Source organism: Arachis duranensis, chromosome 10 (assembly GCF_000817695.3).
Source record: "Arachis duranensis cultivar V14167 chromosome 10, aradu.V14167.gnm2.J7QH, whole genome shotgun sequence".
NCBI classification, from domain to species: domain Eukaryota; kingdom Viridiplantae; phylum Streptophyta; class Magnoliopsida; order Fabales; family Fabaceae; genus Arachis; species Arachis duranensis.
Window position 1 is genome coordinate 8,999,205 of NC_029781.3, and position 13,926 is coordinate 9,013,130.

The 13,926-nt window shown below is 35.6% G+C and overlaps 1 protein-coding gene across 1 annotated transcript; it reads left to right on the top strand.

The window, feature by feature from the left end:
• Nucleotides 1–7,962: 7,962 nt before the first annotated feature.
• On the top strand, nucleotides 7,963–9,111 carry LOC107468969 (F-box/kelch-repeat protein At3g06240-like). The gene has a single exon (XM_016088346.1). It carries the CDS (start codon nucleotides 7,963–7,965, stop codon nucleotides 9,109–9,111), a length of 1,149 nt encoding a protein of 382 aa, XP_015943832.1.
• The last annotated feature ends 4,815 nt before the right edge of the window (nucleotides 9,112–13,926 follow it).

Sequence of the window (13,926 nt, forward strand, 5' to 3'; positions counted from 1 at the left end):
TCTGTGCCTCTGGTTTTTCGTTTGGCGGTTTCTGGTTCAATGTTAACGGTTTAGGGTTTGCGGTTTGATCGCTAGGTCTTTTAGTGAACAGCTTCGTGTATCTTGTTTATGGTTTTCCGGTTTCTGGTTCAATGCGCACGGTCCAGTGTGTACGGTTATAGTGAATAGGCCTTAGAGTGAACGGTTTCGTGCTAATGGTTTATTGTATGGCGGTTTCTGCTTCAACGTGTACGGTTTAGGGTTCGCGGTTTCGTCGTTAGGTCTTATGGTGAATGGTTCTGTGCCTCTGGTTTTTCGTTTGGCGGTTTCCGGTTCAACGTGTACGGTTCAATGTGTACGAGTTAGTCAGTAGGTCTTATCATGAATGGTTCTGTGTCTATGGTTTATCGTTAGGCGGTTTCCGGTTCAATGTTAACGGTTTAGGGTTCGCGGTTTGATCGCTAGGTCTTTTAGTGAACGGCTTCGTGTATCTTGTTTATGGTTTGTCGGTTTCCGGTTCAATGCACACGGTTCAATGTGTCCGGTCTAGCTACTAGATCTCAGACTGAATGGTCTTCGTGCCGACGGTTTATTGTTTGGCAGTTTCCCATTCGATGTGTACGGTTTAGGGTTCGCAGTTTCGTCGGTAGGTCTTATCATGAATGGTTCTGTGCCTCTGGTTTTTCGTTTGGCGGTTTCCAGTTCAATGTGTACGGTTTAGGATTCGCGGTTTGATCGCTAGGTCTTTTAGTGAACGGTTTCGTGTATCTTGTTTATGGTTTGCCGGTTTTCGGTTCAATGCGCACGGTCCAGTGTGTACGGTTATAGTGAATAGGCCTTAGAGTGAACGGTTTCGTGCTAATGGTTTATTGTATGGCGGTTTCTGCTTCAATGTGTACGGTTTAGTCGTTAGGTCTTATGGTGAATGGTTCTGTGCCTCTGGTTTTTCGTTTGGCGGTTTCCGGTTCAACGTGTACGGTTCAATGTGTACGAGTTAGTCAGTAGGTCTTATCATGAATGGTTCTGTGTCTATGGTTTATCGTTAGGCGGTTTTCGGTTCAATGTTAACGGTTTAGGGTTCGCGGTTTGATCGCTAGGTCTTTTAGTGAACGGCTTCGTGTATCTTGTTTATGGTTTGCCGGTTTCCGGTTCAATGCGCACGGTCCAGTGTTAATTTTTCTGATTTTTTTACTATTTTTTGTTCATATCAATTCCTTTTTTTTCTATCTTTTATTACATTGTATTTATGTTGTGTATGAAATTTTTTATTTTTTTATTCAATTAAATTTTATTTAATTTTTATTGTATTTTTTTGTTCATATGATATATGTTGTTGGTTTTATGAAATTTTTATTATTTTTTATCTGTATGATTTTTTTCCTATTGTTTGATGTACTATATCTTTGTTTTATACTAATTTTTTTTATTTTGACTTTGTAAAATTTGTGATTGTAATTATTATTTATTACGTTTATTATCAAAATTTTGTATAATATAAACTATGATCCTATAAAAAAGACAAAATAACTAAAAAATTAATTATAAATAACAGGAGCCATAAATAGTGAAAATTTATAGTCCAAGATAATACTAAATTAAAGAGTACAGGTAAAAATCAATTTTGATACAAATATTGCCAAACATAAATCACGTTAACCCAAACTTACTTTTCATCAAAATCAATTTTGTAAAATCAATTTTAAGCAAACGCACCTTTGCAAACTGAAATCCAAACACACACTTAATGGTTCCAGTCTTAGAGTGAATAAATCCAATGTTATGATACTAATAAAAAAGTTCCAAACACATTACTAATAGTTACTTTTTAAGTTTCGTTATTATCTTTCGGGGAAGGAAGTGCTTTGCGATGAGGGATGGGAAGTTCAGTCTCCTATAAGTGATAGGCAACGGGCCTAAAGGTGGAAAACAAAAAAGTCATTAGGCAATAAATTAGGGTGCACCATAAGTTAGATGATGAGTGACCATGACAAAGGAAAAATCAAAGATCTGTGTTGGAGACAGGTAATGGTATACACATAGTTAATGAAAAGGAATATAACTCATAGGAAATGGAATAAAAATTCCCCTTTTCTCGAGCTAGCAGCAAATACGTGTATTATTTTCATGCTAACCTTTTCGAGTGTTTAGCCGTCGCATTAAACTCTGTTGCGGACTAGATCTTTGACCGAGTGTGTGAAACAACAAGAGATAACAACAAACAAAATTCTGTTATATGAGCATATTACTTTATGAGCAACTTAATGGAGACAAGCATTCATTACGAAAATTAAAACAAATCTTCCAGTCACCGATTGGTAAAAGAAAAAAAAATAGACGGTTACCAGAAAATGTTTAATAGCTTTGACTACAGAAAAGGAAATTAAACAAATGTATTGAGCTGAATAATTTCAAATATATTTAAAGGATCGATACCTCGACCAAACGAAAATAATTTAAAAAAAAAATTTGTTGTAGCCTTATCTTTTACAAATCAGAAAAAAAATGTTTTTGTAAATTTTTTTTTATTCAAAAATTTAGGAATATAAAGTGGAAACGTAAACTGCCTGATATATTATATTAAAAGGCCAAAATCCAAATATCACTCAATTGTCAAAACTCCTTTGAATAGTAGGGACAACCTACCATGTTTGTTATTCTTTTAAGAAATTGTGCTTGCTAGTGGAGTGCAACTCATTAACTGAACACGTTGCAGTACTTTTCATTTTTTTTAAATAAAAAATTAAACAGCTAAAACACCCAATGGCTGCCAGAGGAAAGCGACGCTCAACACAAAAAATAGAAAAGGGAGACGACGAAGCCAAAAAGGAACAAAGTAGAAAAATATCGAGAAAAGTTGTCGACAAGGAAGTGATAGAACTGTCATCAAGGTTAGAATTAAATTACATTTCCAGAAACTAGTGAAGTCCTTTTATAACGATTCCGAATATAAAGTATTCATATTTTTAAGTTTTGTTTCTCATAGTCTCCGAGGAAGCACCATGCATGACCAGCGACTACATGTAAATTTTAACGATGGAGCCAGCAAAGAGATAGGCGACGACTTCGGTAAAACTACAGTCGTAGAACCTTCCCTAAAAGAAGTGGTAACGCAAATGTCGATGATGATGAATACACTTACAAACCTGATTGCTTCCCAGACCAAGACGTGTTATCCTGTGTTTGGAACTATGCCACAAACAATCAATCTTCGGAATGGGCCGCCTGATAACTTCAACCCCACATTAATGCCTGTGATCATGAGCGGATTCAGCATGCCGTCTGGTACTCTTGAGAGGAATCTGGATTCCTCCAAGAAGATTAGATCCAACATGTCAAGCATTCATCAAGCCGCGGATTCAAAGTCGCATATGGCTACAAAGTGTTGTTCAATGTCTCCGAAGTGTGAACAGACACCGCCAGATGATTATGTTATTCGCCGAAGTTTGTTCAGCGATGATGGTACTGGAAAGAAGACAGCTACAGAACCAGTTATAACGAGTAGCTTAGACAAGGCTGTATATGTTAGCTACTTCAACCCGGCTGACAGAAAATTGCCACTAGCGAATGAAACCGCAAAGATACCTGCGGTGGGTTATATCATGTTAAGTAAGTTTTACAGATTTGTTGTGCTGGTTTACTATTAATATATAACGGCTTAGTTTTCATTGTATCAGTGGAAGCCTGTTCTGTTCCGTCCCCCAGCTGATATGGCACTGTGCAAGGACGAAGTTTCAGTCGTAACCTACGTCTTTGGTTCAGATATGGAGAATGAAGAACTGAATTCGGAGATAATTTTACAGACAAACTTGTGGCACGCTAATAGGAGAGTCATGTATACTCTACTGCCGAACAAACCATTGGTGGACGAGGTATGGATTTTTCAGTCATTAGCCTTCGTTAATTTCATAAATGAAACTCCTTACATATAAAATAATTTTAACAAGGGAATATATGTTTATATTTTTTCTTATTGGCCGTCAATCAACGAACGCTGAAGCAGATCATAAACCTCACATCAAGCATGCTCATGTGTGATGCACGCAAGGACACCGGTTTTCCCTGCTTGTGGTTTTTACCCACTACATTTTCGGTGAGTGAAAAACCATTAAGAGGATCTCCATCTCCTGGTTTCCATTGATCTTATACATGTTTATGAAAAATCAAATTTCAGCAATTTGCCCTTAATTGGACTCACTCCCCAAAGACTTTGAAACGCTATTACGCTGAGGAATACATGGGAGAGTTTGAGTCATTATGCAAGGTAACTTTATAATTTAATTCTCGTAATATATGATAATGTAAATAAAAAATGCTTATTCCAACCTAGATAGATTTTTGTTCCAATGAATGAGGATAACATGCACTGGTACCTGCTTGTAATTGATATAGAAAAAAGACACTTAATATTACTGGATTCTAAACCATGCGTCTCAAGCAGAACCAGACGCCGTCGTTGTGCGAAGCTAATGGTAGTGTTGCAAAATTTCTAATAGGCGGAAATAGATTCTAAACTGCTTAAACACACACCAGAGTTGACACCTGAATTAAATTTTACTTTGATTACAGGCACTGTTTATTGAGGAGATGCTTGATGACTCCACCTTCTATGCTAACCAAACAACACACAGACCAGTAATTTCAGAGTATCCTATAATACACCCTGCAGAAATTGGCGAGCAGAACGATGACTCGTAAGAAACCTTACAAGTTATTATTGATTGTTGAGTTCTCAATTACTGAGATGCATCAATGAATTTGCTAACGTGTGATGAATACATTTTCCTTATGCACAAGTAAAAGAGACCGCTAACATATTTATTGATGTTGTAATAGTGCTATACATTGCTTTTCCGGCCAGCCTTGGTTACGGAAGATAATATTTTTTTACAGTACCATTTCGTCTGCTATGATTTTTTTCCCTTAGGAATTAAGTTGGTTGTAGACTTCAATAAACTTTTTTTATATATACAAGGAATGATTGTGGAGTTTGGGTGACAACCTGGATGAGGGAGTGCCAATGGAGGAGTAACTACAATATTAAGGTAGTTATAAAATAAAATTCGTTTCATGGTTTCATATATTATCTCAAAATTTTAATCTAACCTATGCGTCTGAATTCTTTTGTTTTTTCTCCTAGGTAAATGATAGCACTAGATTACGGCTGGCTATTGATCTGGTGATGAATCCGTTCAATTTGAAATCCCAAGAAGTTCTTGAAGCAACAAAGAAATACTACAACGAAATATCTAAAAAGGAAGAGCGATTGGTTAAGGGGTTAGGAAGTATGCTCTGAGTTATTTATACCTAAGGCATTAAAATAATTGTGTCCATTGCATAGACTTTTAATACTATAATGCGTGTAATAAGTTATTCTGGTTATGTTATTTTAAGTACGTTCGGTTAATTTTTGATTGACGTTTTGTGTTGCGCTTACTGAAATTGAAAAAGCTACTGGGTCGTAAAAAATATGATTATGTTATTTGAAGTACTTTATGTTAATTTATGAATGGAACAACACATTCTGATATGTTAATAAAGAAAGGTTTGCATGATTTCGTATATTTTGTCAAACAATTTAGTAAACATGATTTCAATAATTTACGTAAATATGAACACAATACTAAACGTTATATTTTTTAACTTTATTATGTGTAACCTTCGTTATGTTTATTCATCTAGTGATACGTATACCAATGAATGGTTATTAAACTACATTTACCTTTACCAAAACATGAGTAATACAATTCAAATAGAGTTTATTATGTGTATTTATTATTTAGTTTAGATTTACGAAAAGGTATGATTAGTGATGAGGTTTGAATCCTAATTGATGGTTTCAATATATCCCTTCAACTTCATTTCCAACCGGTGTGACCTCTGGTTTTACCCTCTTTAAAAGTAAAACTTGACTTCCTAGAGAAAATTATTTGACAACACCATTGTAAACCCTCTCCTAATTCACTCACCGCGGCTATCAAATTCAGAGACTAGTCACTAATATTAGCAAACAAAGATGGAGCCAGAATTCCGGTAAGCAGATAACTATTTTTTTCATTTTGTTAACTATTTTTTTCCACACGCATGACCATCTGTCCCTGCATGGTTTGTTCTTTTTTAACATTGATTACTTCTCAAGTTTCAGTTCTGTCCTTCCATGGTTTCTTATTCTTAACAATACTGACTTTTCAACATTTGGTTCGTGGTGGCTACCGGCTAGTTACGTCAGTGCCTTAAGGAACATGAGAAGATGCCCTGAACAGACTTTTGTCCTAAACCTATTCCCAACAGATGTAAGCTTACTTTCGGCGCTGTAGACACCACTTCTCTTTACGGTTTTTTATCTAGTTTTTTTCAAAATCTGTTTAACATCTAATTTTGTTTCTCTGACTATAGGAAGATGTAAGGATTCCACAGCACATTGTATGGCACTTTTCGTTCTTCACAACCACTGATCTGTACTTAATAGACAGACAAGACAACTGTCTCCATATCCACCCAACTAGAGACGGTGATAACTACTGGATCAACGCAGCCGACATGGGGAGGATAAGATCTCTCTTTCGACCAACTCCACGGCTTATGCTGGAACTCAGTTACGTAGGTTGGGGTATCTTCCACATGCTTGCATGGGACCATACTCGTTCGGTAGAAATGCCCAGAGCCATTGATGAGATATATGCCTCCAACGTATTGCCGGACCAAATCAAACACTGGATGGCGGACAGATGCAACGTACACTTCAACAAGGATGAACAGGTGGCTGCGTTTGAGACTGAAAGGTTATTACGCCGGCATCATCGGAGGCAAAAAGGTTCACCACCGCGTCCTCACGAGTCAAGGTAACAATAACTTGTTTACTTAGAAAAGTTAGTCTACATACTTTATTATATTCATTGTTGTATAATAAATTTTCCAAAATTACTACAGGTTCAACCGCCGTCAACAGGGGGGAGGTGCAGTGGGAAGACCTAGTAGGAGGGCAATCGCAGGACCTAGTAGGAGGTATGGAAGAAATTCGCCATCTGACTCTTCCGACTCGTCTGTGAACCAGATAACACCATCATCGTAGAATAAAAGACGACAGATTAATTTGTTTAAGGTTTATTGGTGAAATAATGTTTTGTAGTCGTGTTTCGGTAGCCATGTCTATATGTACATGTTTACTTTTGTGGAAATCTTCGATTAGTATTCTGTGTAATAGCTTTGATTATCTGAATGTAAATTATGGTGTTGGACTTCGTTATTTTGTTAATGTATATACATCTATGGGTTTATTTTTGATCAAGTCTCACATAAGTCTACCATCAGAAGTATTTTTTTATTCCGGTCATTATTTGTAAGAAAATTTGGTAACAACGACTTTTTTATCATGGGAAAAACTTGAATGTTGTTTACCTGTGGCTGCATGGATGAGGGTGTGCCAGTGGTAGCTGGTAACATCCTGATTAGGTATTGGAAATACTTTATGCTGAATCTGCGAAAATCATTAATTTGGGAGTAACATGGTTTTCATCAGGATGAGGGGTTGTAATGTTGTGATAAGGCAAAAAAAAATTGGAAATCAAATAAACAGATTAGTGAGTATATCAGCAAATTAAAACTTAATAGGGAAAAATTTGCGGCTGCATCTAATTTCAAAATAGAAAAACAAAAAATCAAAGATAAGCTTATTGGAGTATGTTGGAATTCCAACTGAATTTATGTACTAGGGTAGGCAAAAACTAATTTACTAGGGTAGGCAAAAACTTGGGTAGACGAGTCAAATTTAATGGTACTAAACACCTAGTTCAAAGAGGTTACGATAACACCGGTAAATACAATATTCTGCCTCATCAATTCTCGTTGGATGCTGCATCTCACACAATTAATAAGTTAGACTAATTTATGTTCATTACTTAAAAGAGAGCAACAGACTTCAACAATTCAAAAACTACAAAGTAAACACAACCGAAAACCAAGACTACGAAACGCGCGTCTAGTAAAATGGCTAAATTCCAACTTCCCTTGCCGATTATTCCGGATGAACTGCTACAAGAAATCTTCCTGCGTAGTAGTGCCAAAGCTGTAGGGAGATGTATGTGCTTGAATAAATTCTGGTACCGACAGCTACGCCAACCAGAGACATGCATACACCACATGCGAAGGCAGAAAGTGTTAGATCAACATGTTTTGTTTCATGTTGGATACTCACTACTGTTAATGGGTTCAGATTCACTATATATAGTGAATGCTGCTTCTGGAGAAGAAGTGAATGTTCAGCATCCTTTCGGAGTTGGCATCCATGGGTGGTTTCGTATTGTGGGAGTGTCAAACGGGAACATATGTTTCAAGTTCTCTCGTGAACGAGACGACACAAGACTTTTGGTATGGAATCCGACAACACAATGCTCTAGAGAAATTTCCGACCCCCACAGGGACCACGGTAGATCGTTTTTCCCAGTATATGGTTTCGGTCATGTTCCAAACTCAGATGCATACACAGTCATACATATGTGCAAAAGGGACATAGCTGATGCCTACGTTTTTTTCTCTAGATATTGTTCAAGGCGTTCTACATGGTTTCACTGCGTTGATTGTCTCCCTGGTGTAGAAAAAATTGACCCTAACTCTGTTTTTAATAATGGTCAAGCGTATTGGATAACTGGTACAGGAGATAGCTATGCTACACCCAAGTCTGTTTTATGTTACAGTGTTGAAGATGAATCATTTAGCGAGGTGTCTATCCCTGTAGGTGCAATATATACCGTTCACAATTTACTAACCCACAAGGAAAAAGTTGCACTCCTCGCTCATACACACAACGAATTTGGTTATGTCGCAGCAATTCGGCACTTGAATGAAGACGCGGATGGAAACAGAATATTAGAGCAATACTGCAGGTTTGCGAGTCGAAGCATCAGAGAAAATCCAATACTATTCGTGGATGATAACCTACTTTTGTTGGTGAACAATTCAAAGGAAAGAGAGTTACTCGTCAATTACAGGTACAGAGAGCTTGTGTTGACAGAATATGACATCAAACATGGCACTAGAAATCTATTGGTGAGGAGAGCATGGCGATACCCAGAAACGCCACACCCGATCACAGTAAGGTCTACACTCAAGTATTTTACAGGGATGTTTCCTGTCTAGAAATAATTGACATTTAGATATACTCCGACTACATGTATTGTGGAACTTGGTTGAAACTCTCTGTTTACTATTCCAGTTGATGTTAATTATGTTTTTTTTTTTGTTAATAGAATCCCTAGAACTGTTATGACAATGGTTAATTCCTAGTGTTTTTTCTTTCAGCCTGTCTTTACAATTGTATGTTTTACATTGGTTTGAAAGAGCCAAAATTAAGAGAAATGATTGCATAACAACCTCAATCTATCTAATTCGATGTGTCGTGTAGTCTTCCTCATGTACAGGAGATTTATAATGGTGTTATTATGTTTCTAACCATCCTAGTATAGGGATTATGTGAGAAATAACAATTAACCTACTAACATTTTACGCGAATATTCAATCAAGAAATGCTATTCCAAAAAAACATTGATCAAATTAACGGTTAACACAAACATAAATGGAATAAATAGTTACCTGGAAAAACTTGGTTTTCTTTTAAAATTCCGGAGAGAGTTGGGCTTAACAGGTTTCAAGCCAGTTGCTGCATTAATCCTGACTTGAATTATCCACTAATTGTTTTTGTAGCTGGCCCAAGTTGATAGATAGCCCACTCTACTTTTAGATAGACTTGAACTACGAAAAAATAAACGTCTTTCCAGGTTAGTTGACCGAGCCCAATCCCAAGTATGACAGAAAGACTAAATATTCAGTTAATTAAAGTAACAAACGCTGGGAAAAAAATTTCGATGACCTTTGATCATATACTATGTTACACCTTAATACCTAACCAGAACTCATCCTGTATAATCGTCAATCAAGACAATTCGACCTATAATTCAACCAAAGTTTTTCTATGTAACACGATTCGACCAAAAAAGACGACATATAAACGGACATATAAACGGGCAATGTTACAAGAGAAACTTACATGATGGCCCTGGGTTTTAAGAGAACATTTGTATACACCACTGCTTTGTTGGACGATGACAGAACCTAGCCCAGTGCACGGTAAAACCTGCAATAAGCCATATACTCGTTGAATATTATTTTATAATAAGAAAAAAAGAGCAACCCAGTACATGGTAACCTGGTAAGACCTGCATTAAGCCATTAGCACTCCATGAACAAACTCCAGCTTGCACTCTACCTCCACGGCCACGTCGCTGAAATGATCAACCCATTAGCACTCGTTCATTTACTTTGGTTTATAGAGTAATAGGAATTCAATCGAGTGCATGAAGGGGTGAATAAAGTCAAACAAATTGAGCAAACAAAGGATTCAGCAATAATGGGAAGTTATGGTTTTTTAAAAATTCAGATCTTTCAATTGGAGTATTATACATCATGTGCAATGGTATAAAGATGATGATCTACAACTTCAATACCTAATGAGATGAAGCCTTTAAAACCCATTATGTTAACAGACAGGCTACCTTATTTCAAGCATCATAGCTTGCTGAACAATTTATGTGTATTAGAACAAAGCAGTGGCCATTCATCATGATCAAATAAACTACAAGTGTTAATATTTATTTAGGTTCAAGGGATTAGGAATTTCGAAACCTATGCAGGAAAGAAAGCAATTAAACTTGACTAACAAGTTGCAATTCAACAAATTTCCAAAGCCTAACATAACATTCTAGTTTACTTTCAGCTTCTTCATTCTCTCACAACTTAAAATTTATGCTGCACACTAGTATATAAGAAGAAAAACAGATCTTGTCAATTATCTATTGTGGTGGCTGCATGATTTGTCATGGAAGTCACCAAATCATCGGTGTATATTGTCATGCCCTTCTCCTTCCTACTCTTACAGAATTGCCGAAGATTAAGTTATAACATGACTGCAATCTTAAGCATTCGTTTCACTAATAAAAAGGTTGCTATTTTCTAGTATTCAGGCTGACTTACTACAACATATTAGCCTTCATACGCTATTGAAATTAGTAGGGAACTTTGGTAACTAAGTCACAAAAATAAATACCATAAAACATATACGTATCTATAGGTAAAACATAATCAAATTCCAACCATGTTGCCCATATCAAATAAACGACATCGACAATTTCTCAACTCTGCTTCTCTACTTTTCTTGTTCAGCAGCTTCTCTAGTTTTGCTATTCTTTCCTCTACATGGTCTATCAAGTTATCCATTCCCAAATGTTTTCCAACATCACTCTGCTTCCCGTCACCCGATCCCCTTGTAGCCTCCCCCGCTCTGACCCTAACAATGTGGTCATCAACCCAGAGAAAGAACTTGCAATGTGCTTCTGTCACCTACAACGAATAGAACACAATTAATGTAAGGGGTTACAAAATACTCCAATTCAATCTAATCCATGTACGTCACTGTAATTAATCCCTAAATTCTACATCTATAAAATCCTTTCAAATTGTAGCATCCATTTTTAATATCAGATCAGGTACCATGTCAATTCTTGTCACAATCATGATTTTTAATCTAGGTAGATCTATTTTGAATAAATCAACTTTTTCCCAATTCTCAGTCATTCATCAAAATTAACCAGCACCAATATCAAATCATATACAAAATCAACCCAATTTAACATCAAATCAATAACAAAGTCAAATCATTTTCATAACCAATAGGCATGCAATTCCCAACAATTCAAAATCACATCCACAACAACTTGAGCAAGGTGGATAATAACCAAAATATAGAGTCTAAAGCTCCATTCCAGAAAATTTAAATTTTAATCAAATTTTAGCATAATCTTAGTTCTCAAACATAAAGAATTGCGTGGTTACCTTTAATAATGGGCATCCAAAAAATAACCTATTTGGGTTGGTGTCTGTCTTCGACATGTAACTGATGGCATATTTTTCATAGAAGTATTTTGGGGCCACACCATCTATTACATCTTGAGGTTGCAGCCAACTTGAGGTTGCATTTCCAGATCTCAGTTCCCGTTGTCCGCCGGCTCCCCCTATGCCTCGTCTCGTGTTTGAGGAGTATGCATCACTGGCCATCGATCTGATTAACATTTAACACCACCATGGACAACTAACATCATCTATTGCATTCCAAATTGAATCAATCTTCTTCGATGAACGGTGATTACAGAAAGTGATTAACAGAACAAATCACGCAAATTGGCTAAAAAAACAAAAAAAAACGAATGAATGACCTAGATGAAGAAGCAGTAGGGCTTACAAGGGTTTTCCGAGAGCGTTCTGCACGTGGGTCACCGGAACCTTGCTAGCAAGGGGATGACTTACGTTCTTTGACGGTAAATCACAGAAAATGACACCCGCGTAACCCCCTGGACGAAGACGCAGAAGGCAGGGTCTTCCACAGGGTTCAGAAAAATCTGTCCCTGACGATGACTGACCTTGAAATCAGAGGAACGAGGTAGAAAAAGAGGCTGTGGACATTACAGCGGTATTTGGGGAAGGTTTTGCGAGTGGGTCGTCGGAAAAATCAAACGCTTAAGTTAAGGGGAGGGTAGAAGAAGCACTGAGGTTGATGAAGGAGCTGTGGATAGTACAGGAGTATCTGGGGAAGGTTTTAGGAGTGGGTCACCGGAAAAATAAAATCCATTACCCACAGGAAGGGTAGAGAAGAAGAAGAAGTGAGATCGTAGAAGGGTAAAAGAAGCAGTCAGGTTGAAGAATGAAGCAGTTCTTTTGAAGTGTCTTTTGAGAGGTAGAAGAAGAAGCTGTACACATTGAAATGGTATTTGGGGAAGGTTTTGATTTGTATGGTATTTGGGGAGAGATTTGTAAAATCAACTATTTGCGTATTGCATCAGGTATAAATAAGTTATGGGGTATAATGTAAATAATATAAAATACAATGTAGTGTGAAAACATTTAATGCATCAATTAATGAAAGGTTGAAAATTTTTTTGATCAATGGCTGAGATGAAGACACATGTGCAAGGGTAACTTACCCACAAAATTGCCATGGGTTTGGAAGAAAACACATTCTTTTATGTTGTTTATCTACATGGATACAAAATATAAAGACCATTATTGAGTGTTGTATTCTATGGTGGTGGGCACCACCTTCTCGCACTTAACTAGATGTGTTTTCTTTAATTTTTTTTCAACATTTTTTAATCCATGTGGACGAGCTTTTTTTTTTAAATTAGTATATGAAAAAGTGTAGGAAGTCAGCAACTTTATTAAATTCTAGCCAGCATGTAATCAGCAAAGAAAAATGAATTATTCGAAAAACAATACTAAGATATATTTCATTAACCTTAATAATAATTATATATGTAATTAATGTAAAGTTTATTAATTATAATACTATATTTATTAATAATATGTTTATTTACGTATCCTACATATTTTATTTAACAACTTATGCTTAATATTAATACAATAATATTTGCATATATAAAATATTCTAATGTTAACATGAATATGAATACTAATATAATATTGATTTAATGTATGAATATTAATATATAATATTTAGCATTAACACAATAATATTCTATATATAATAACTTTTATATTCGATAATAATTTGCTAACTTAAAAATATGAATATGAATATGAATATATAATATTTATTTAAAATATATACTAACATTCAAATTTCGCTAAATTAATATTAATGTCATATTTTTAAATTAATAGTTATTTATAATTTTTAGATTATTACGCAAGATATGTCATATTTTAAAATTTAATAATAATATTTAATATGTTACTTAAATTATTTTTTTTCAATAATAAGTTTATTATTGTAATTATTTTTTGGTGAGAGTACATAAATAGTACATAGTATATAAGATGTAATAACTCAACAAATATTTTTTAAGAAAATTTTTCATTCTCTTCAACAATGAGAACAACTTATTT